This window comes from Rhinolophus sinicus, chromosome 17 (assembly GCF_057876585.1).
Source record: "Rhinolophus sinicus isolate RSI-liver-muscle chromosome 17, RSI-T2T, whole genome shotgun sequence".
NCBI lineage: Eukaryota > Metazoa > Chordata > Mammalia > Chiroptera > Rhinolophidae > Rhinolophus > Rhinolophus sinicus.
This window is the reverse complement of record NC_142517.1, coordinates 9,343,256-9,367,466: the sequence shown is the minus strand read 5'-3', so window position 1 is coordinate 9,367,466 and position 24,211 is coordinate 9,343,256. Positions and strand designations below refer to the sequence as shown.

General features: G+C 44.5%; 3 protein-coding genes across 3 annotated transcripts in view; all 3 read left to right on the top strand.

The window, feature by feature from the left end:
- Nucleotides 1-1,482, top strand: part of SLC5A3 (solute carrier family 5 member 3) — a 50,468-nt gene extending 48,986 nt beyond the window's left edge. Inside the window, exon 3 of the transcript XR_012493989.2 lies at nucleotides 1,346-1,482. The gene's annotated coding sequence lies outside the window, so the exon portion shown is untranslated. The remainder of the gene's footprint in view (nucleotides 1-1,345) is intronic.
- The window catches only part of MRPS6 (mitochondrial ribosomal protein S6), a 68,032-nt gene extending 48,988 nt beyond the window's left edge, over nucleotides 1-19,044 (top strand). Inside the window, exons 2-3 of the mRNA XM_019730250.3 lie at nucleotides 1,346-1,485; nucleotides 18,422-19,044. Of these exons, the coding sequence (XP_019585809.1) occupies nucleotides 1,346-1,485; nucleotides 18,422-18,611 (330 nt within the window). The 3' untranslated portion in view covers nucleotides 18,612-19,044. The remainder of the gene's footprint in view (nucleotides 1-1,345; nucleotides 1,486-18,421) is intronic.
- A 1,679-nt stretch (nucleotides 19,045-20,723) lies between these two features.
- The window catches only part of KCNE2 (potassium voltage-gated channel subfamily E regulatory subunit 2), a 177,655-nt gene continuing 174,167 nt past the window's right edge, over nucleotides 20,724-24,211 (top strand). Inside the window, exons 1-3 of the mRNA XM_088794205.1 lie at nucleotides 20,724-21,026; nucleotides 21,126-22,193; nucleotides 22,835-23,050. The gene's annotated coding sequence lies outside the window, so the exon portion shown is untranslated. The remainder of the gene's footprint in view (nucleotides 21,027-21,125; nucleotides 22,194-22,834; nucleotides 23,051-24,211) is intronic.

Genomic DNA, 24,211 nt, shown 5'->3' with positions numbered 1-24,211 from the left:
TGTGGTTGGTCTCTTTTCTTCTCACCCTACCCCCTCCTGCAGTGGTCTCCTCCTGGGGCTTCAGATAGCCCTCCCATGTGCATCCTAACCCACCCTGTTTTAAGCTGAAGGTTTACATCTTGGGAAGCAAACCTAGAGGAGTTGTGGGCAGCTCAGGCTCAGCGTGTCCTAAGCCAAACTCATCTTTTACTGTCCTCAGCCAGCTTCTTCAGATTTCCCTTCAGCTGTTAATAACAGTACCAGCCCCTTGGCCACCTGTTTGGTGCCCTCGTGTGCCACGCCTCTCCATTCTCCACAGACATTAGTTGCATTTTGTCAGGTTTACCCTTGTAAAGCATCTTCCAGACTTTCTTTTATGTGTACATATGTAAAGAGGTATCTGGAAAGAAATTCACCAAAATGTTGAAAGTCTTTTATCTCTGGATGATGGGATTTTATGATTTGAGTTTTGTTTTATGTAACAGGAATTTATTATTTCTCTACTTATACCCGCCTCTGATCTCCCGTCTCAGCCCTCCCTGGTCCTGGGCTTCATCCCGTGGGCTCCTAGCCGGTTCCTCAGTTCACTCACCCTTTCTTGCCTTTGCTCCTTAAATCAGTGCCTGGTTCACTTTTCTTTGCATCTCCCATTGTCATTTTTCAGGGCTTCTCTCAAGGAAGCTTTCATTAATGAAACCAGCTGAGTGTGCTTTCCCCTCTCATGAGCGCTCTGATCCCAGTCACCGTCTGTGTTCTGCCTTCTGCTCTTCTTACAGGGGGTTTTGTGTTAATTCCGTTATTAGATTGTAAGCTCCCTGAGGGCAGAAATTGGGTCTTACTCATCCTCTCCCCCTTTGGTTACCATCTCCCAGTTTTTCTTTGGGGGATAACCCCTTTTCCTACTGGCTTTGATTTTGGTGGGATGGTCAAAGTGTCCTACCAAGCGGATGCTCTTTCTCTGGAGTTTGAATTTTGAGTCATGGGATTCATAGACTGACAGTGATTGGCGCTGACACATCCTGGCCAAGGAGCTCGAAGAAGCCACTCCTTAGTTCCTGCTTCCCAGATCCCTGGAGCTGCTCTGGTCCCTGAACTCTCTGCGGCCTGGTCTTCAGGTTTTACTTCACATCTGTGAGCGATCTCATATCTTTACAATCAATATCCATTTCTCTCTCTGTCTCGCCCTCTCTCCTTCTCTCTCTTTTTAATTTTAAAATAGCCAAAGACAGTTTCTGTTGCTTTTACTCAAAGATTTCTACCAGTAGAGCTGTAATGATTAGAACTGGCCAGACTTAATCATTCTAGTTCTTACATTGATTCTGATGTGTCTTTTTCCTTCTTTTTAAAAACAAAAACAAAAAAACAGCCGGAGACCGCTGCTGCTTTGAAACGGACGATTGAAGCCCTGATGGACAGAGGGGCAGTCGTGAGGAACTTGGAAAACCTGGGTGAACGAGCGCTTCCTTACAAGATGTCCGCCCACAGTCAGCGGCACAGCAGAGGAGGGTACGTTTCTTATCACGTGAAAGATGTCTTTGATCCGCTCAGTAAAGAATACTGTTTAATTCGTCTTAGAAAGTATTATAATTTCACAGTCAGATCCCTGTTGGGCTGGGTGGTGTCCAGGTACATGCCCTGGCAATGGCGGAGCTGCACCTGGGAGGCGGTTCTGCTGGCCCGTAACAAGCTGGAATCAGTACAAGAACAGGTCACTCTTGGAGCAACAGGTTTATAAGCTTTTGATCATCAGAAACTCTTTTTTTGTCTAAGCATTGTTTTTCCCGGCATTTCTTTAAAATGCCTTGAGGACACCTCAGTGAGCAATGCGTTGTTCACATACTCAGTGCAGCCTTTGTAAATGTGTTGGTTGCAGACAACAAGCAAACTTCACTTCTTAGGACTAAGGTACATAACCAGAGCCTAGCCCACAATAGAAAAATGCCTCTACCTACTCAGCCAGTAATCACAATTTTCTGTAATGGAATTTTTTCTCTCATACTATATATAGCAACTTCCTCAAAACATATGTCAAGTATTTGATTCTGTTGTAATAACTGTCCTTTGTGCAGATTCTTTGACACTAATTTGTTGAGTTGATACGAAGCTTCTCTAAGCCCTGATGGTGTCTTTTTTATGCCCATGGTTTCTGGTTTGGAGGAATCATCTCATAATGTTGGGTTTCCTGGCAGTAGGCGTAGAGAAAATGGGAGCCAGTTTTTAGCATAGTGGCAAGGGTCCAGGAGTGGAATACTCGATTCCCCCTCTGGTACACACCAGCTGTGTGGCCTTGAGCAAGTAAGTCATTTAGCTTCTCTGGTTCCTGCTTCCTTGGATACTGAACTCGGGTGGTTGTTTTCCCATCTACTGTCATGGCGATCAGATGAGAGAATCTCTGCAGACAGTCCTGGGTGCTGCTTTTATCACAGGGAGCCAGTGGGCTTGTGCAGGTGTAGTACCTGTGACAGGCCCAGGTGGAGCCTCACAGCAAGGCTTTCTTACTGCGTTTAAACCTTCTGCCAAGATGTGGCACATACTGCAAATTTCATATTTTGATTGCTTCACCTTGTTTTGTGCTAATGTTCAGCTTCTTGAGAACACCTCTGAAGAGAGTGCCTGAGGCGTTGCTAGGCAACATGAAATGCACAGTGGCTATTCCTCTTCCGCAATCATAGTAACAGTGAGGGATGAAGATTGTGTGGATAACATTAAAAAAAAAACTTAACCACAAAGGGGTTTGGTTTTAACAGCACAGCTATGAATCCTTTTGCCATTGTGTTTAAAGAGGAGCATATAAAATTTGGCCAAGAATTATTGGCCAGGTTCTCTGATGGAAGGCGCTGAATCGGGGGAGAAGTCAGTTTGCTCACAGATGTGCTTTCAGGGGTGTACAGTGGGAGTCCTTCTGCCATTTTTCCAAGTAGAGGATCTGACTCGGTTGAGAGTTGGTATGACCAGCTTTCTAGAATTTGCACTTTCCCAGGTGCCTGGTAGTGCTGATGCTTCTGTCCGAGGACCACACTTTGAGAACCACCGTACGACTGACTCATTTAGTTTCCGGGCCTCTGTGTACAGTACTGGGCTTGGGTGGTGCTGTTCCTCTTTTATGAAGGGAACAAATTCAGATCCTGGAAAAACTCCCCTGGAACTAAGCCAGAGCTGCCGACAACACCGGCTTTACGTTCCGGGTTCCTGACGGGGCCTGTGCCCACCACGCACTGGGTTGCAGTCACTTATTCCATTGATATTCAAGGATTTTTTTTCTGTTCTCCTTTACAGCGACACTCTTAAGGTGTGTTGTATATGCGTGTGACGTAGAGACAGAGGGGTGGTGACCAGCCCCAGTGGGGAAGTCCCTGTGTTGAGCTTGTTTTTCTGGGACAAATGAATGTCTTGTGTTTATTAGTTTAAGGTAATGTTTTCCAAAGTGTGGTTCTGAAACACTAGTCATACAGGTATGCTCCACCAAAATACGGGGAGTGGGGGGTGGGGGTGATCAGTGGGTTGTGGGAAGCCTTGTGTGATCTCGTCCCTTCTAGAGTCACAGCACAGTAGCGACATGGGAGAAGCCTTTCAGTCAGATGCCTTCGTTTATCAGCTGTATTTCGCCATGTTACCTTTTATTTCTTTACATTCGTTAGTATTCTTACAGTGACGTGGTAACTGAGGAGGAGATGAGGTGTAGTTTGGAATTACCTGGATGAAGATTTCGATTTACTTTCGTGTCACATGTCTGCGGTGCGGGGCTCAAGTCAGTCTGATGTTCTCTTGGCTTCATCCAGTCCTCCCGTGGTCACTAATCCCAGCGACATTTGTCCCAGGCGTTTTGTTCACTTGGCAAGTTCTTTATGTGCACTACACACAGCCACAGAAGGAGCTGCGGGTGTATATGAAGCAGATTATGTGCCAGGTGTGTGGGGTGCTGAGCTGGTTCACGTCTGTGACATGATGAAGAAGTAGACTTGTCTGTTCCGTGTGTGTTAGCATTCAAAGTTGTTAGCTCTTCCTGAGCAGCCCTGGAGGCCGTGACTCGTTACCTGTACTTTTGCTGCGGCCCTGATTGGAATCCTGAGGCGGGTGTGCGAGAGCCAGTTTTTCAGCTGGCTGACGAGGGAGCCGAGCTGCCCGCTGAGCACCCACATCGCGTTGTCCTGCTGCTGGTGTTGTGTGTGTGTTGCTTCAGGCTTTAGGGAGGAATGTCCTAGCGGTATTCCGAGGTCTCGGGATGGCTGCCTGCCTATGGCTGACCGAGGTACCAGCCAAGGGGTGCAAGGGCAGGGGCCCGGGCGCACAGCAAGCCTCGCCTGGCCCAGCCTGACAAGCAGGCGTCTCTGTTGCAATTACGTCCATCAGGTTGAGTGATTACCTCTGCTGTCCTCCCATTCTCACCTCCTTCCCCCAAAGCCATACCTCCGCTACCCACATGCCTAGTAGTCCTGAGAGAAAAAGGAGGGGAAAAGCACTTAGGTAGGAGAAATCCTACTCTAGGGTGGAAGGAGTCAAAGGAAGAAGAGGTGGTGCCTTGGAAGTGGCATCTGGTGTTTATTATTATGTTGTCTACTTACGTTGTTTACGCCAAAAAACCAACCAACCAGAAACGGTATAGAACAAACATTACAGTCCAAGTATTGATTTGGTCAGTCCCCACTTCAGAAACGGGTTCCATTCCAGAAACTTGTCTGTAGGTCTGTGGTCTGTGACTGGGAACCTGTTTTCCCTTTGGAACCACTCGATGGATAAGTTCTCAGGCTGCTCCACAGAAACTTATTTCGCTCATCATCTCTGAGGCAGAATTGGGCGAGTCACTTATGTATGGCTGCACGCCCTTTTCAAACTTTAAAAATGCTGCGCTGCGTTCCACCTGGCAACAGAGAGGAGCCTGGGTCAGGTCACCTGTGTCAGGGACGGGGACAGTATCAGACCCCTGTAATTGACGACTGATTTTCCAGGGGAAGTCACTTCCCGTGTCACTTGTCCCCCCAGGTGATCTGAACTTAGGACCAGGAGGAGCTGAGCAGATGCGCCTGTGCTGTGTGGGCCCAGTTGGGGTGGTTGGGAAATGGGTCTTCTGGACCAGCTTTCCAGATGGAGGCTTCCGTCTGCCGTCTCCAGGCGCTGTCTGGAAACTGCTGGAGCGTGACGGCGCTGGGGGTGTCGTAGGGTCTGGGAGTCCTTCTGGGCTCTGGGAGTCATTCTCGGCTCTGGATTTGCTTTGGTCTCTTGGAGGCCTCCTAGATGTTTTCTCCTTTGTCCCTTCACATGTCACCTTGATACCTTCAGCCAATCTGGGAAAGGCAAGGTTGGTGTAGTGGAACATTCTTACTGTATTCCTCGGAGTCAAAGAGGGACAACGTCACATGCAGAAGGGAGCAGTGAGAGTAGAAGCCCAGGGAGACGCTTGCTGAAGAGGCAGGTGTTGTACTGACCTGTAGCCGTCACCCCTGCCAGAACCGCTGCAGCGTCTTTCTCTGGGCTGCACACACTGCTGCAGGGCTCTTTCCACTAGGTGGGGCTGGACGGAGCGTGCGTGCGTGCTGTCTGGTGCAGGAGGGGGAGCTGTGGAAGAAACCGGTCTGTATTTCAGTGTGGGGCGTGCGCTTGTTTGTAAAGGCGCCTCCGGTCGGCTCGGACTGTTTGTACCCGGTCTGACTTTCCTGCAGTGAGATGGGGCGGCGGGCTGGGACCGTGTGCTGTTTAAGTGGGAAGGAGGTTTCTCCCGCCTGTTGTCCTCCTTTGTCCATTCTCATCCACTTTAAAATGTGCATAGGTGCTCCTAGCAAGGATATGCTGGCCTACATATAAGATGCCCTTCTATTTACGGGTAAGCAGAATGATAAAAATAACTGGTTCTGTGGTGAAAACAGTGGAATTTTACTGACTCGTTCCCCAAATGTGTCTGCAGCTTACTCCAAGAGAGCTGGCACCCTCTCTAGAGGAGATTGATTCTCCTCTGTAGTTTTCCCGTTAGCTAACATTTCCATGTTCTCGTGCTTTCCTGCCAGCATCGAGTCCAGCCAGCATCCTGACTCTCGTCTGGTGTGTAGGTCCTGCACAATGGGCTTTCAGGGCACGGCTGCAGCGGCCGGGGAGGTTTCTTTTCAATGGCAGCGTCCCAAGATTTGTAAAGATTCTGCAGCAGCTTTAGTGGTTTTTAAAGTGTATGAGACCCAACAGATACAAAAAGAAATGGGACTTTTCTGTGCAGAGGGTGTCTTGGTTTTAAGATGAGTTATTCACTGCCTCAGTGAAGCCTGAATTCAGCAAGGTTTAACCGATAAACAGTCTAGGAACTGGCATTCAAAGGGATCTGTTTCCTAGCTTCAAAAAGGCTCCAAGATGCTGCATGGCTTCAAATCCCTCGCATCCCCATCCCCCACCCCCACCCACTGTGAGCCACTGAGCGCTTCAGTGGAAATTTCCACTTGTCTGCTAAGGGGAAGGGGAGGCTAAGTGAGTGTGTGACTGTTTGAAAGAGACAGACAAAGAATTTAACTCAAATTCAAGCAAGCGCTTTCTGTGGAAAACTTGCAAATACAGGATTAAGACAAGTGAAATAAATACAACCTTTGCATTTAGGAGCCCTGGAAGAAAACACATTTCCTCCCCCAACAACTCCCAGGTGGGGAGCTTGAAGGGGGCGGGGGCTGGCAGTCCTGGGCTGTCTGCAGAGCTTGTGTCAGAAGCTGCCTGAGTGGGGAGGGGGGGCGGAAAGGACCCTGAGAGCTGCTGACTCCCTCGTGACACCGGGAAACTGCTGCTGTGGTTGGAGCGACCTTGGTGGCATCCTTTCATGTCCTGGGGAAGTCATTTCTCCGGGTCTTCTCAGATCTCTGGGCTTTCAGTCATGGTGGCGGAGAGTTTGGGATTGTGAGAGTGTCTGAAGAAATAGAAAGGAGGGTAAATTAACACCTTGAAGAATACGTGGGCAGGTTCTACGTGTGACATAGTTCACTGTTCTTCCAACTTTTGAACCTGGGAATGTGTGCTGAGAAAGGCATCACTGCAATGAACCTTCTCTTGTCCTTTCTTTCCTGGCCGCGGGTATCAGTCATCTCCTTACTTTCACTTCTGCAGAGCTGCTGCTGCGTAAAAGTTAAGTGATTTTCTTTAGAAAAGAGAGATGCTTGGGTAAATCTGATTTCTACCTTGTAGATGAAGGGATTCCATAATTAAAAGCACACAGGGGGAAACACACCTGGAGGTGTAAACACTGCTGGGCCTTGTGCTGGCGCAGGGGTCGTGCTGCCGCCGGCCCGGCCCCTGCTGTGCAGAACCAGCTGAGCACGTGCTGGAAGGCGCTGGCATCCATAACTCCGTTTCAGAGCGCTGAGCTGGGCATTTCCAAAAATGATCTGTCCATTTATTGATCCATCATTGATTGTAGTGTAAAAGTAGAGAATGGAAAACTGGCCATTTGGAGAACTTGATTCTCTTTCTTCTCATTGGGATGTCAGCTTTGGGGCGTGTGTCAGCAGTTGCAGTGTTATAGTCATAATTCTAAACGTTTCCCTTGAGGAAGGAGCTTCCTGTGAGGAAGGAGAGAAGGAGGAGTGCACGTGCGTTACGACTTTTGGTCTTGTGTCTTGATTCTGCCCAGCTTGGTGAGGGGAAGCAGCAGACGTTGATATTTCACTGTGGTTATCGTATCCTCTGGATCCTTCCCCATCTTAGGAGGAGGAAGGCAGGGCGAAAGCGCTCTCAGATTCCTCAGGAGGCACTGAGCCCCTTTTGTGGCCTCTTCCCTTGGACAGCAGCTAGCTCATCAGAGTTTCAGAATGGCTTCTCCATGGCAGCCTTCAGCAGGATGTAGGGCGTGGGTATCAAGGAAGTTTCAGGGTCAGTTTTTCACCGACTCCCACGTTGACAGGTCTGCGCAGGGTCTGTGCTGTGGTGGGGAAGGGCTCCTTGCAGGCCTCCGAAACAACCCACAACTGCAAGTGGGTGGTTTTCAGGCCTCACTTTCTTCATGGGTAAAACTGGAAATGCAAGGCTGCACTCACTGCTCTCTCGTGTCTATAAAAAGTCCCAGCATCGCTGCTCAGGTCCTCTGTAGTTAGAAAAGCCCCGCAGCCTGGGGTTGGGTTCCGTGACCGCCACGGCATTTCCAGTCTTCTGCAGAGCGGGCACTGGAGAGGGTTTCTGCTCGCACAGCAGCCCTGTGGGTTCTCTCTCCGGCTGTCTCCATGTTCCCGGAGGCCAAGGCCATGTGCACCTCCTGACGTTTGCCCACAGTAGATGTTCACTGAGCAGTTAAGTTTCCCCGAGATAAATAGGTGAGAAGAAAGAATATATAGTGGCAGCAGGTAGGGATCGGTCATGGTCCTTGCTGTGTGGGAAAGCCATGGCGGACTGTTGGCCTGTGTGCTTGGGCCGCTAAGGCAGGTGGACGTTGACTTTGTTCTGGATTTCAGCTTGGTTCTCCCGTGGTGTGAAAGACATCTTGGTTCCCTGGGAGGGAAATGGGGAGGTAGGAAGGTCAGCTGTTGGCTGGGAGTGTGAACACAGTAAGATCTGCCCATCTCTGAGCCACTTCTCCTGTCTGTGTTTTGGGGGTGGTTCCTTTTTGTGGAAATTTCCATGGTGTAATAAGGAGTGTGGGAGTAGAAGCAGCCTTTGCCCACATGAGCCCCAGTCACAGATCAGCAGGGTGATAAGCATGAAATGACTGTCACAGCTGTGGTTGTGGGCACAGACTCATTTGCATTTTGGCCATTGCTCTGTTTGGGCTCCCTTGCTAGAGGAGCGTTGTGACTGGTGGAGGGAAGGCGGAGTAGATAAAGAAAGTAAAAGCTAGAGGGGCTTGGGGTGGAGCAGGAGCCTCCAGAAGCCAAGCGTAGGGTTTCCAGGCCTTTTTCTAGGACTTCTCTTTATCCTTGAGAAACCTCCAGAGTGCTGGCTGCTTGGTAGCTGGTAGCAAGAGATGTGGTTGACAGGGTCGGGAGCCGTGGGGTCTGGGGTCGGGCGCCTCTTGCTTTGTGACCTGGAGCAGACCGGTTCCCTCCTAGCTGCGTAAGGGGCGGACTGCGTTGTCTTCACGGTCCTGCCAGCATTTCTTTTTTCTTTTTTTAATTAAACTTTATTGGGGTGACAGCTGTTAGTAAAGTTACATAGATTTCAGGTGTACAATTCAGTAATACATCATGTATAAATCCCGTTGTGTGCTCACCACCCAGAGTCGGTTCTCCTTCCTTCACCATATATTTGGTCCTGCCAGCATTTCCACTCTGGGATTCTGTAACCCACTGGGCCCAGCGTCGTCTGTATCTTCTTGTGCCCTGGAGTCAAAAGACCTGCTCTGTTGGGGTCCTGGCTGTGGCCACTGAGGAGCTGGGGGACCCTGAGCTCATGACGTAACCGTGACAGAATTCAGAGGCAATATGGAGGAAACACTTTGAAAACTACTAGAGTGGTTGCTGCTGGGGAGAAGGCTGCTGGACTCACACCAACAGCCAGCACCACTTCCTCTTCTTGGGGTTCCTGAATTGCTACATGGAGTGGAGTGGAGCTTCTTATGTGCCGTTTTGAAATCAACAGCTTTATAGAAATATAATTAACACACAAACTGCACATATTAAAGTGTACATTTAATAAAGTTTTCATGCACACACACACACACACACGCACACACCACGAAACCACCATAACCAAGGAATGAGTTGCTTACCCTCACGGTTTCCTCCCGCCTCTTGTGATCCTTCCCTCCACTTTCCCCAGCCTCTAGCAGCCCCTGATCTGCTTTCTTTCACTATAGGTTTGTTTATATTTTCTAGAATCTTATTTACATAGAATCAGACACTATGTGCTCTTTGTAGTTTCTTTTACTCGTAAAATTATTATGAGATTTATCAATAGTATGTATCAGTGTTTCTCTTTCCTGCTGAGTAGTATACCAGCTTGCTTATCAGTTTCTGTGTTGATAGATATTTATGTTTCCAGTTTGGAGTCGTCAGAAGTAAAGCTGTTGTGAACATTCAAGAACAAGTTGTCGCATGGACACATGCTTTCATTCTCTCAGGGGAAATCCCTAGGGGTGGAATGGCTTAATCACCGTGGCAGGAGTGTGTTTGACTTTAAAATGCCCGACTGCTTTCCCAAGTGGCTGTGGCATGTTGCATTCCCACTAGCACCGTAGGAGAGCCAGTGCGTTCTCTCCATTCTCACCAACGCTGGGCATGGTTAGGCGTGTTAATTTAACCATTCTAATAGGTATCTTTTTGTGGTTTTAATCTGCATTTATCTCGTGACTAATGGTATTAAGCATCTTTTCATGTTCTCCTTCACCATTCTATATCTTGGGTGAAATGCTTGTTCAAATCTTATACCCATTTTTTTTTTTTTCATTTTAATTAATTAATTTATTTTTAATTAGTTTCAGGTGCACAAGACAAAGCAAAATATACCCATTTTTTTAAATTGGTTTTCTTTAAATTAAAATTTGAGAGTTCTTTATATTCTAGAAACAAGACCTTTATCAGACATGTGATTTACAGATCCTGGTTTGTGGCTTGTCTTTTTATTATATCTTAACAGTATCTTTCAAAGAGCAGTGTTTCATTTTGATGAAGTATAATTTATGAATTTTTTCTCTTTTGTGGATTGTGCTTTTGGTGTCATGTCTAAGGAATCTTTGCTTAACCCAATATCACAGAAGCTTTCTCTTGTGTTTCTTCTAGTTTTATATCCTTGTGTTTTATTGTTAGATGCGTGTTCCATTTTGAATTAACTTTTGTATATAGTACAAGTGTGGCTCATAGTTTATTTTTTTGCATGTGGATACTGAATTTTTCCGGCACCATTTGTTTAAAGGCTTGTCCTGTCTCCACTGTACTGCCTTTGCATCTTCATCTAAAATCAGTTGTACTTACATGTGTAGCTCGATTAGGTTGGGGCAAAAGTAATTGCGGTTTTTGCAGTTATTTTTAACCTTTTAAACTGCACTTACTTTTGCACCAACCTAATATTTATGGACTCTTCCTTCTATCCTATTGATCTTTATATGAACAATATTATATCTTTATATGGACACCATGCTGTCTTGATTACCAGCTTTTTAAAAAGTCTTGAAATCAGGTAGCGTTAGTTCTTCCAACCATATTCTTTATTATTTTGTCTGCTCTAGGTCCTTTGAATTTCCATGTGAGCTTTAGAAACAGTTTGTCAATTTCTAACAAAAAAAGTGTGCTGTGATTTTGATTGGGATTCTTTGAATCTGTAGATCAATTTGGGAGAATTGACATCTAAATAAATTTGAATCTTCCTACCCATGAATAAGATGTACCTCTCCGTGTATGTAGACTTTGTTTAATTTCATTTCAGCAGGGGTTTGTAGTTTTGAGTGTACAGGTCTTGCACATCTTTTTTCAGATTTATCCCTCAGTATCTCATATTTAATTTCAAGGTCTATTTGTTGCTAGTATATAGAAATATAATTGATTTTTTTGTATATTAGTTATGTATCTTATAATATTGCTAAAGTCACTTACTAGTTGTAGTATCTTTTTTATAAATTTCTTCAGATCCTTTTATATACCTAATCATGACATCTGTAAATAAAGACTTGTTTCTTCCTTACCAATCTGGATGTCTTTTATTTATTTATTTACTTATTTATTTTTTCTTGCCTTATTGCACTGGCAAGAACCTCCACTAAAATGTTGAAATAGTGACAGCAGACATCCTTGTTTGTACCCAGTCTTAGGGGGAAAGCATTCAGACTTTCACTGGTTAGTATGATGTTGGTTGTAGGTGTTTCAGAGATACTCTTTATAAGGCTGAAGAAGGCCCCTTCTGTCCCTAGTTTGCTGAGAGTTTTTATCAGGAATGGATATGGGATTTTGTTAAATGCTTTTTTTTAACGTCTCTTGGAATGATCACATGGCTTTTCCTTTTAGTTTCTTGATATAGTGATTTACATTAATTGATTTTCAAATGTTAAACCTGTCTTGTGGTTTTTGGGGTAAACGCTACTTGGTCATGATGTATTGTCCTTTTTATATATTATAGTAGACATTTGCTAAAATTTTGTTTAGGATTTTTTTGTTATTTTCATGAGGATATTGATCTTTTTTTTTTCTTTCTTTCTTTTCCTGTGGTATCTTTGGTCTTGGTATCAGGATAACATTGGCCTCATAGAACAAGTTGAGAAGTGTTTTCCTATTATCTGAAACAGTTTGTATCAGAATTGGTATTTTCTCCTTAAATGTTTGGTAGACTTCACCAGTGAAGCCATTTGGGTCTGTAGTTTTTGTGTGGAAAGGATTTTAATTACAAATATAATTTCTTTAATAGATACAGGGTTATTCAGATTATTTCTTCTTGAGTGAGGTTTGGTAGTTTGTATTTTTCAAGGAGTTTCAGCAAAGTTGTCCAATTTATTGCAAAAATTGTTTATGGTCTTCCCTTACCATCCTTTTAATATCTGTAAAATTTGTAGTCATTTTACCTCTCTCGTTCCTGAATATTGGTACTTTGTTTCTTACCTCTTTTCACTGACCAGTCTTGACTATAGGTGTATCAATTCTATTTATCTTTTCAGTGAACTAGTATTTGGTTTCATTGATGTTCTTACTGTTTTCTGTTTCCTTGTTCAGGGATTTTTGCTCTGATCTTTCTCCCTCTCTTTCTCTCTTTCTCTCTCTCTCTCCCCCTTTCCTTCCCTCCCTCCTTCCTTCCCTTTTCCAGTTTTATAGGTGGGAGCTGAGATCATTGAGGGGAATTCTCTTTTTTTCTTACATAGGTGTTTAGTGCTATAAATTTCCTGCTAAGTGCTGCGTTAGTGGATCCCCCAAATTTTGATATGTTTTCATTTTTATTCAATTCAGAGTACTTTGTAATTTCCCTTTTGATTTCTTCTTTGACCCTTAGGTTATTTAGACATATATCTAGTTTCCAAATATTTGGGGATTTTTCCCAAGACTTTTATTTCTTTTCTTATTCTTTTTAAATTAATTTCAGGTGTACAAAGCAACGTAATAGTTAGACATTTAAACCCCTCATAAAGTGATAACTCACCCCTCAAGCAACTACCCCTATGACATCTTACCATGTTTCCCCGAAAATAAGACCTAGCCGGACAATCAGCTCTAATGCGTCTTTTGGAGCAAAAATTAATATAAGACCTGGTCTTATTTTACTATAATATAAGACCGGGTCTATAATAATATAATATGATATGATATGATATGATATGATATGATATGATATGATTAATATGATATAATTAATATGATATAATATGATATGACATGATATGATATAATATGACATAATATGATATAATATAATATAATATAATTAATATAATATATACTGGGTCTTATATTAATTTTTGCTCCAAAAGACGCATTAGAGCTGATTGTCTGACTAGGTCTTATTTTTGGGGAAACAGGGTACCAGTCTGGAGGTGGCTTCTTCTGTACGTCCTTAATTGAAAGGCTTCAATTCAGCTTGATTTTAGGCAATTCTCAATAATGGTTTTGTAGATCAGTTGTGATTTTGGTGTGGTTGTGAGAGAAGGTAAGCACAGCGTTTACATACTGTGCCATCTTAGTTGTCTCTCCCAGACTTTCTGTATGGCTCAGCTCTTTTTAGATTTATTGAGACTTGTTTTATGGCCCAGAATATGGTCAATCTTGGTAAAAGTTCTCTGTGCATTTGAGACCAGTGTGTATCCTGCTGTAGTTGGGTGGAGGGTTCTAGAAATCTTAGATCCAGATGGTTGATGGCGATAATTCACTTTTTCTGTGCTTGCTGATTTTCTGTGTACTAATTTTATTAATTACTTAGAGAAATGTTAAAAGTCTCCAACTGTAATTGTGGATTGGTCTATTTCTCTTTTTAGTTCTGTTAGTTTTTACTTACTGTATGTTTAAGCTCTGTTATCTGCTGCGTACACATTTAGGACTGTTACGTCCTCTTGATGAACCCATTGTTACGTATTCTTTTTTTTTCCCCTGGTAATTTTCTTTGCTCCGAAGCCTACTTTGTCTCATATTACTATAGCCACTTGAGCTTTCTTTTGATTAGGGTTTTGACATGATATATGTTTTTCTGTCCTTTTACTTTTAATTATTGTTTACTTGAATGACTTTCCCATTAGGCTTGGCTAAGAGTGAATGGCTACTCAGGAAGCTTTCTTATGAGTTTTGAACCTTCTTTATATGGAATTACAAAACATGTCATCCTTTTTCTCATAGCGTCCTTCCTTCCTGCATCTGCCCATTTCCAGTTCCATCTCTCCTGCTTTCTATGAGGATTCCGCCTGTCATGTTTACGCCACCACTCTGTCCAGTGTTTGCTGTGGGCCTGCTGTGTGTTACGCTCCGTTCAGGGTGCTGGGAATATAGCAACACAGTCCTTCTTAAGGCAGTTATGTGTTAGTGGCATGGGATAGACTGTAAACAAATATATGCCACCATGTTTCCCCGAAAATAAGACCTAACCGGAAGATAAGCCCCAGCATGATGTTTCAGGAGGACATCCCTGAACATAAGCCCTAATGCTCTTTTGGAGCAAAAGTGAGCATAAGGCCCGGTCTCATTTTCAGGGAAACACAGTATGTCAGTGGTGATCAAGTGCTATGGGGACAATAAAGCTTTGGGTAAGGGACGTAGAGGAATGAGGCTTCGTGGGGGGCAAGGAGGGTGTTGCTTTAGGGGAAGTGGTCAGTGAAAAGCCTCTGTGACAATGTGACACTGGGCAGAGGCAGGTGGAAGTGAGGGGTGAGTTGCTGGGAACATGGGCGAAGGACATTCCTGGCAGACAGAATGGGGATATGCTGGGGAGGGGAGTGTGGCTGGGACGAAGTGAATGAGGTCCTAGGGTCACTGCGGGGAGGTCGCAGGATGCTGACTACTGCGCTGAACGCGCCGTGAAACAGCGCTGTCTGTGCTCCTCCGCGAACAGGAGCAGCGAGGCTTAAACCTGGAGCGCTGAGAGGAGGGCAGGTAGGGAGGAAGCACACGTCCTCCTTTGTACTGTTATCTAGCCGAGCTGAAGACTTTGTTGGGGTTTTTGTTTTTTGTGTTTTTTTAAGGAGGGCGCAGCTCACAGTGGCCCGTGCAGGGATCGAACCGGCAACCTTGGTGTTATTAGCACCGCGCTCTAACCATCCTTAGTAGTCTGGTCTGAATAGATGAGTGTTAAATTCCTTCTCTCACCCGAGATTCAGATCATTTCCTTTCCGCCCCCCTTTAGGGCACATAGAAGTTCAGGACCCCAGAAAGAAATCAGAGGAGAGAGCCTGGAGGTATTATCGACTGACAGAGACAGGGTCCCCGCTGACCTCCCCCACAGGACTTCCCTTTTCTAGGGAAGGCACAGGTGACTCAATGGCTGCAACTTCAGAAAGGAGCCCTGTTGCTCGGCCAGGGCCCACCGCTGTAATGCCACCCACACTGCACCCCCACTGCAAGCTCAAATCCCAAAGATTTTGGGGGTGCCAGGGACTGGGATTTTGTCAGCATGGATAAATAGTGTTCATGCATAAAAACAACCGGTAGCCTCATCACGAGAGGTACTTGGCTGTACCTCAGTGTACTTTTCCTAGCGTGGCTGTTCGGAGGCCAGGTTCCCTTTCTCCCTGAGGTTTGCTTTTCCAGGACAGCCTTCGTCTATTGCAGCTGGGTCTGACCTGGGGCATTCTGGGGCATTTCTGCTCAGAGATGAGGTCTCACCAGGAGTAGCTTCACGGGCTTGCCTTGTCTCAGGCTTGGTCTTGGAGAAAAATAGTTCATTCTCAGCTGCAAATACACAAAACATAAATTGCTAACATGAAAAATGACATTCCTTAAAAAAATGGTTTGTATTCAATGTAAGTTTTCTTGTCATATGGTTAAAGAGGAAAATAATTTGAACTAGAATTGGTGATTTGGTTATCTTCCAACCTGCTTTTAGGTTTGTGCATCCAGAAAACAATTGCTTCTTTTTGGTTGTTGTCGGTGCTCAGTAATGTACCATATTTACTTACTTATTTTTCTTTTTACCATTGGACACCCTTCACCCATTTCTCTCACCCTCACCCCAACCCCTGCCCCCTGGCAACCACCAATCTGTTCTTTGTATCTATGAGCTTGTTCTTTTTAGATTCCGTGTATAAGAGAGATCATACAGCATTTGTCTTTCTCTGTCTGACTTATTTCACTTAGTATTAGGTTGGTGCAAAAGTAATTGCGGTTTTTGCAATGCTTTTTAACCTTTTAAACCACAATTACTTTTGCACCAGCCTAATATATAGTGCCGTTGAGGTCCATCCATGTTGATGAAAACGTTAAGATTTTATTCTTTTTTATGGCTGAATAACGTTCGTGAGTGTGTGTGTGTGTGTGTGTGTGTGTGTGTACCACAATTTCTTTATGCATTCATCCATCGATGGACACTTAGATTGCTTTCATGTTTTGCTGTTGTCAATAATGCTGCGGTGAACGTGGGGGTGCATGTATCGTTTTGAGCTAGTGTTTTCATTTTCTTTGGATAAGTACCCAGAGTAGTTCCATTTTTAATTTTTTGTGAACCCTCCATACTATTTTCCATAGCGGCTGCACCAGTTTGCGTTCCCACCAACAGTGCACGAGGGTTCCTTCTTCGCCACATTCTCAACACCTCTTGTCATTTCTTCTTTTTTTGATAATAACCATTCTAAGCGGTGTGAGGTGGTAGCTCATTGTGGTTTTGCTTTGCTCTCCTTGATGATTTATGATGTTGAGCATCTTTTCATTCACCTCTTGGCCGTCTGTATGTCATTTGGGGAAATGTCTACTCAGATTTTCTGCCCAATTTTTAATCGAATTGTTTTATTACTATTGAGTTGTATGAGTTCTTTATATATTTTTGAATATTAACCCTTTATCAGATAGGTAATTTGCAAATATTTTCTCCCATTCAGTAGGTTGCCTTTTAATTTTGTTGATGGTTTTCTTTGCTATGCAGGAGCTTTTTAGTATGATGTAGTCTCACATATTTATTTTTGCTTTTGTTGCTTTTGGTCAGATTCCAAAAGTCATTTCTAAGACCTATGTCAAGTCGCTTACTGCCTATGTTTTCTTCTAGGAGTTTTATGGTTTCAGGTCTTATATTCAAATCTTTAATCTATTTTGAGTTAATTTTTGTGTATAGTGTAAGGTAGTGATAGAGTTTTATTCTTTTGCATGTGGCTGTCCTGTTTTCCCATCACCATTTATTGAAAGGACTGTCCTTTCTCCATTGGATGTTCTTGGCTCTGGTGTAAATTAATGGACCATATTTGTGTGGGTTTATTTTGGCGCTCTAAATTCTGTTGCATTGATGTACGTGTCTGTTTTTATGCCAATACCATGCTGTTTTAATTGCCATAGCTTTGTAATGTAGTTTGAAATCAGGGAGTGTGATGCTTTTAGCTTTGTTTTTTCTGTAGATTGTTTTGGCTATTAGGGGTCTTTTTGTGTGTGGTTCTGTACAAATTTTAGGATTATTCTATTTCTGTGAAAAATGCCATTGGAATTTTGATAGGTATTGCATTGAATCTAGGTTGTTTGGGGTAGTACGGACATTTTAACAAAACTGATTCTTCTAATCCATGAGTATGGACTATCTTTCCATTTATTTGTGTCTTCACCAGTTTCTTTCATTAAAGTGTTACAGTTTTCAATGTAAAGGTGTTTTCTCTCCTTGGTTAAATTTATTTTTAGGTATTGTATTTTTTTTGATTCAGTAGTAAATGGGATTGAATTCTTTTTTTCTCTTTCTGATAATTCATTATTGCTGTATAGAAATGCAACAGAGTTTTGTGTATTGATTTTATATTCTGTAACTTTATTGAATTTGTTTATTAGTTCTAACAGTTTTTTGATGGAGTCTTTAGGGTGTTTTATATATAATATCATGTCATCTGCAAATAGTGACAGTTTTACTTCTCTCTTTCCATTTAGATGCCTTTTATTTCTTTTTCTTGCCTAAGTGCCCTGGTGAGGGCTTCCAACACCATGCTGAATAAAAGTGGCAACAGTGAGCGTACTTGTCTTTTCCTGAGCTTAGAGAAAACGCTTTCAGCTTTTCATTGTTACCATGTTAGCTGTGTGCTTGTCATCTATGGCCTTTATTATGTTGAGGTACATTCCTTCTATAACGACTCTGTTGAGTTTTTATCATAAATGTGTGCTGAATTTTGTCATGCTTTTTCTGTATTTATTGAGATGATCCTACAATTTTTATCCTTTATTTTGGTAACGCGGGTATCACATTGACTGATTTGGAGATGGCTAACCAGTCCTGGCATCACTGAAATAAGTCACTCTTGGTCATGGTGTATGATCCTTTAATGTGCTATAGAATTCAGTTTGCTAACGTTTTGTTGAGGATTTTTGCATCTATGCTAATTAGGGATATTGGCCTATAATTCTTTTTCGTGAGACATCTTTGTCTAGTTTTGGTATCATAATGCAGGAATTCACAAATTTTTATTTTATTGCAGGTATTTCTTGGTGGATTTTTATGCACCAACAACAACTGTTGAAAGCATGATGGAGTACTTGTCTCGAGACATTGATGTGATTAGACCGAATATCATAAAACACCCTCTGACCCAGGAAGTAAAGGAATGTGAAGGAATTGTCCCAGTCCCACTTGAAGAAAAACTATATTCCGCAAAGAAGAGGAAGTGAGAAGATTCACCAGATTGTAGACTTATACTTAATTCTCTCACTTTCAAGCACCATGGATTAATAACTCACGAGCTTGACCTTTATATAAGAGTGTGTTGCGGGTGCCATTGGATTTTCCTAAGGTATTTTTAGCTCCTGGTCCCTTTGCTGTGAGAGGTGGGGGAATGGCTTGCTGAGAGCCACCCTAACCTGTGGTACCAGCACATCGTTCTGTATTTTGTCATATTAATGTAGTTTCTTGGTCAATGAGGTCTTTTTACCCTATAACAACACTAACACCGTTTTGAACAACGGAACTTATAAAATGGCCCTGGATTGTGAGCTAGTCACTCAGACTGTATAACCATGTGAAATAAAATATCGTTCATACTGTAAAACCATGCGGTATTATATAACTTTCGATCAGAGCAATAAACATGATTTTAAAAAACTCGGAGGTGTTTTGTCTCTTCACCTGCCCAGCACAGAGCACTGCCCCAGGCCTTGCAGCTCCAGTCTGCCCAGAACACCAGCAGTGTGGGGGGTGGGCTGCCTGGTTACCAGCCCAAGTTCAGAGACTGGAAGAAGGCGTGAGGGAATGTCTCTGCCCCTTGGCTATGGGCATTCTATAAAATCAGTAACTTCTTTTATTTCCCAATAACTTGTCATTGTGGTGGGTGCTGCTCTTTGTGGAGGGACGGGCTCTGTGACACGTGAGCTCTGGCAGTGCTTCCCGTTGTTCCTTTGCCATTAGCATCTGCCTCCTCTCCTCCACTGTCCCTTAGTCTGGCAGGCCTCTTTGAGGGAGTAGCCACCTTGGAATTCTGTTTCTCCTGTCTTCTCCCTGCTACCTGATGAGTTAGAAGCCAGTTGCTTTTGAGTTGGGGATACGCAAAGAACTGGCTGGCATCTTCCTGTGGCCTGCAGCCAGTGGCACACTGAGCTCTTAATTTAGGGGTACTTGTAAGAAAATCTCTCTCTCTCTCTCTCTCTCTCTCTCTCATAAATTTGAAGCTCATAGGTCTATTTTTAAAAAATATGTCCTGGAAATAAAAAGACAAGTTTTGTTTTGAGAGTTTGTTGTTTTGGCAGGGAAGGGGTTAGGTTTGGGATGTTGTTATATTTTTGAGACTAAGAACCAGCCAGTCTTTGCTTGAAATGGATGTAATTAGGGTTACCATATTTAGCAAATAGACATGCAGGATGCCCAGTTCAATTGGAATTTCAGAAAAACAGCGACTCATTTTTTTCACATAAGTAGGCTCCAAATATTGCGTGGAACATACTTAGCCAAAAAATGATACATTCTTTGAAATTCAAGTTTTCCTGGGTGTCCTGTATTTTATGTGGTAACCTTAGTGTAACACATAAAGGCATAAGTAGTGCCAGGGACAGGGTCTGCTCTGCCAGCTGAGCCGATACGAAGGAAATGACGTCCCCATCCCGCATCCTGCCTTTTCTGCTACTATCATCATCAACAAGGTGAGTCTGAAGAGTGTCGCGAGTTATAGACGAGAACACAGCTGGCATGCTCCAGTTTGCCTCAATCCACCAGAAAAAACGGATCTAGAAATGAACTGAAATTTCCTTCCTGGGCAGTTCCAGATAATCTGTTCTGGGAGCCTGAATTTACAACATGGTCTTAGAATCAATAGGGTTACCTGGCTTCAAAAAAAAACACTTTATAAAGTTCTGTATGTGGTTTCTGCCCCAGTCCTAGGAAGCTGAGGAGCTAGGGTGATGGTGTCCGTCGTGGGTGAGGAGAAGGCTTTTTCCTGGAACAGCCCTCGGCAACTCCTCAGTCTCCACAAAGCTGGTAAATGGGAATAAATTGACCAGCCCTTTCCACTCTCCCAAGGGTCCCCTGCACAGGGTGTCTGTTAGCAGCCCAGATGACAAAACTTCTGTGCATAAAATGTTGGGGGAGGAGCCAATTACAAAGTGGAATGTCTGCTCATATGAATTGATACAATCAGATCATGTTAAAGCAGGAGGGACGCTCGGAGATGTGGCCTCTGCCTCTTTTAAACCGAGGTGAGACAAATAGATGTGCAACACCGATGCCCCAATGCCGGGAAGAGCCCTGTTCCTCTAACGAGCCAGGGCTTCCTCCCCCTGCGAAGCTGCTGGTCTCTCCGCTGTGATCAGATTTTGTCACTTTGCATTCTCAGAGCCCAGACAGTAGCCAGCTTCAACTTCCTCCAGAGGCAAAACGCTATAAAAAAAAGTCTTTGAAGAGCAATAGCTCAGTCAAGAGGGCCAAAAAGAACTGTAGACAGGAAATAAAAGGGATAATGGGGAGATTATCTGGGAAAATATGCTACTTCCTGTTTTGTTCGGAATTTCCTGAAAGCGCAGCCTCTCGGCCAGGTTTGCGAGAGCACACTTCTACCAAACAGTTTGCATCTTGATGCACTTTTACTCGTGCTGCCTGAGGTACGTTTTCCATTTTTCTTAAAGTTTATTACATGCTGCTACGTGCCATATGCTGTGCTGTTACTTCATTTTGTCTGTTTTGTCTGTTGCATTATTTAGTCCTTTCAGCAGTTCTGAGGGAACATTGTTGTCCCTGTTTTTTGGATGAGGAAACAAAGACTCCAAGAGATTTGACCTTAACTCCCCCAACTACCAAGTGACAGCTGGGATCTTGAACTGGAGACCCCGACGCCATGTGGTCGTTTCCATCCAGTAGCAGTGATCTTGTTTTTGTCCTCTCAGGTTAAACAAGGCACCTGGGTGTCTGGGGTGAGTTACTACCACCCAGGTAGTAGCATTTGTCCTCCCAGCCTGAGTGGTGGTGCTGGCACTTCCCTTGTGCTTGCTAGTTACCCTGCGAAGACGACTGACATCATTGGGCATTCCAGGTCACGAAGTGTTCAGAAGCCTGTGGCACAGTTTAGAGTGTGAGGAAGGAGGCTGACTAAGTAGGACAGCCGTGCGGTGTGCCAGTTCCTCGCATTGGAAGCTCCAAAATGAAGCCACTGTCCCTTCCCCTGAGGCACTGATTCACTAATGGACCCTCAGCCACTCAAGGGGCCCTTGCCCCCTTGCATCCTATCAGAATGCTGGGCGTTAGAGCAGGGCATGTACGGGGTCTGACAATTGAGTTCATGAACTTGTTGCAACGGTGCTGCTACCCTTTTTTGATATCAGAGGGATTATTCATTATGAATTTGTACCAACTGGACAAACAGTTAACCAAATTTACTATTTGGATGTGCTGAAAAGGCTGCATGAAAAAGTTAGACGAAAACAACCTGAACTTTTCGCCAACAATTCATGGCTCCTGCATCACGACATTGCACCAGCTCACAGGACACTGTCTGTGAGGGAGTTTTTAGCCAGTAAACAAATAACTGTATTGGGACACCCAGGATCTGATCTGACCCCCAATGACTTCTTTCTTCACCTGAAGATCAAGGAAATACTGAAAGACATTTTGATGACATTCAGGACATCAAGTGTAGGCAACGACAGCTCTGATGGCCATTCCAGTAAAAGAGTTCCAAAATTGCTTTGAAGGGTGGACTAGGCACTGGCGTCGGTGCATAGCTTCCCAAAGGGAGTACTTGGAAGGTGACCGTAGTGATATTCAGCAATGAGGTATGTAGCACTTTTTCTAGCATGAGTTTGCGAACTTAATTGTCCGACCTCGTATGCAGGTCATTCCCTGTGTATTTGCTGTCAGCACCGAAAGGACTGGGTCCTCCTGCCCAGGCTGGGAGTGGTCAGAGGCGCTGTTGGGGGGGGGGGGGTCCGCTCCTTCAGTGGACGATTAAGAGCAAAGTGCTGAAAGTGGAGCAGTGAACAAAGACAGTCGTGTCCGTGTGGGCTGATAGCGGGGAAGGCAGAGAAGTGCGTGGTGCCACATGGGGGAGTCTGCAAAGGGGAACAGCAGAGGATGTGGTTAGGAAGTGACAACGAAGCTGAGATCCCAAGCCTGATGAGCCAGTCATGTGATGTGATACTGACAGGGCATAACACGTGCAGATGCTTTGAGGCCCTGAGCTGGAGCACAGAATGGGAGGAGAGAGAGGGGACATGACAAGGACCCAAGAGCCAGGTCTGGGAGGTGGGAGACCCTCAGGGAATAAACGCAAAGGGATAGGAGTCTGCTGAAGTGAAATGAGCTACAGAAGCACAAGAGGCCCGGTGTCAAGGGGAAGAGGCAGTTCCAGAGCGCCCCCCTTTGGGCTCACGCCTCCGATTTGCTGCCTTGACTATTTGTGGTCCCCTTTGGACAGGATCGAGCTTCCAGAAGTGCTTTGTTAGCGTGAGGTGGGCTCAGAGAGGTGGACACCGAGATGGAGGCTGTGGGCCCAAGAAGCTAGTGTCCGGTGCCTGAGAAGCTGCTTCCTGGAGCCATTTACATGTCACAGAAGCGTTTGGCAAGCATCTGAATCAGCGCTGATCGAGTCCGGTTACCGTGGAATGTCCACAAGGAAGGATCACGAAGCCAAGTGAGCCTTTTAGATTTTTGCAACCAAATTTGTGTTGACTGAGATGAAATATTTGATTAAAGGATTAGAGGGGTATGGGAGACGTGCTTCCATACTTCTGGATGAGTCTAGAAGACTACTGGTCTACCCCAACAGGCCTGAGGGATACAGCACATGCTTTCAGGAAAAACCCAGTGTGCACGTTATTCCTTTACACTCCTCACAACTCCATGAGGCAAGTTTTATACCCAATTTACAGATGGGGCAGCCGAGGCTCCGAAAATAAGTGACTTGTCCAAGGCTACAAAGGGAGGAGCTGGGATTAGTGATTGGAAAGCCGACTTTTGGCCCCCTGCACACTTCTGGAGGTGGGCACTGCCATTCTCTGCAGTTCAGGTAGTGCTGAGGGGCCGGCTCTCAGCATCCTACACCCGGCCCTTCCTGTCCCGTTCCCAGACAGAAGCCCGGGCTTCGTTGCTGTTAGAGAGGAGAGAGAAGATCTGGGATTCCTGGGGAGTGTTTTCTTTTCCTTTTTTAGTTCCAGGTGTACAGAACAATGTACTAGTTAAACATTTACACCCCTCGCAAAGTGATAACCCCCCTCCCCAATCTACTACCCCTCTGACATTGTACAGTGCAGTGATCAGGCATCTACATCATCCCTGAGGTGGTCTCCCTAATAAGACAAGTGCCCAACTGATACCCTACAAAATCTTTACAACATTATTGATTACATTCCCCAAACTGTCTTTTGTATCCCCGTGGCAATCTTGTGGTTACCAATTTGTGCTTTCTAATCCCCTCACCTTCTCCCTCATCCCCACCTCTCCTTCCCATCTAGCAACCCTCAGTTTTTCCTCTGTATCTCTGAGACTGTTTCTGATTAGTTTGCTCATTTATTCTATTCTTTAGATTCCACATATAAGTGAGATCATATGGTATTTGCCTGTCTCTGTCTGACTTATTTCACTTAGCATAATGTTCTCTAGGTATATCCATATTGTTGCAAGTGGTAAGATTTCCTTCTTCTTTCTGGCCGAGTAATACTGTTCCTCGGGAGTGTTTTTAATCTCCAGTCTTCAAAGGGGTGTCCTGAGAACAACAGAAGAAAACGTGGAGACCAGGCCTACTTTGGGTACATTTTCCCCTGCCCCATCTTCCCACAGAGCTTTTTCTCTCTGC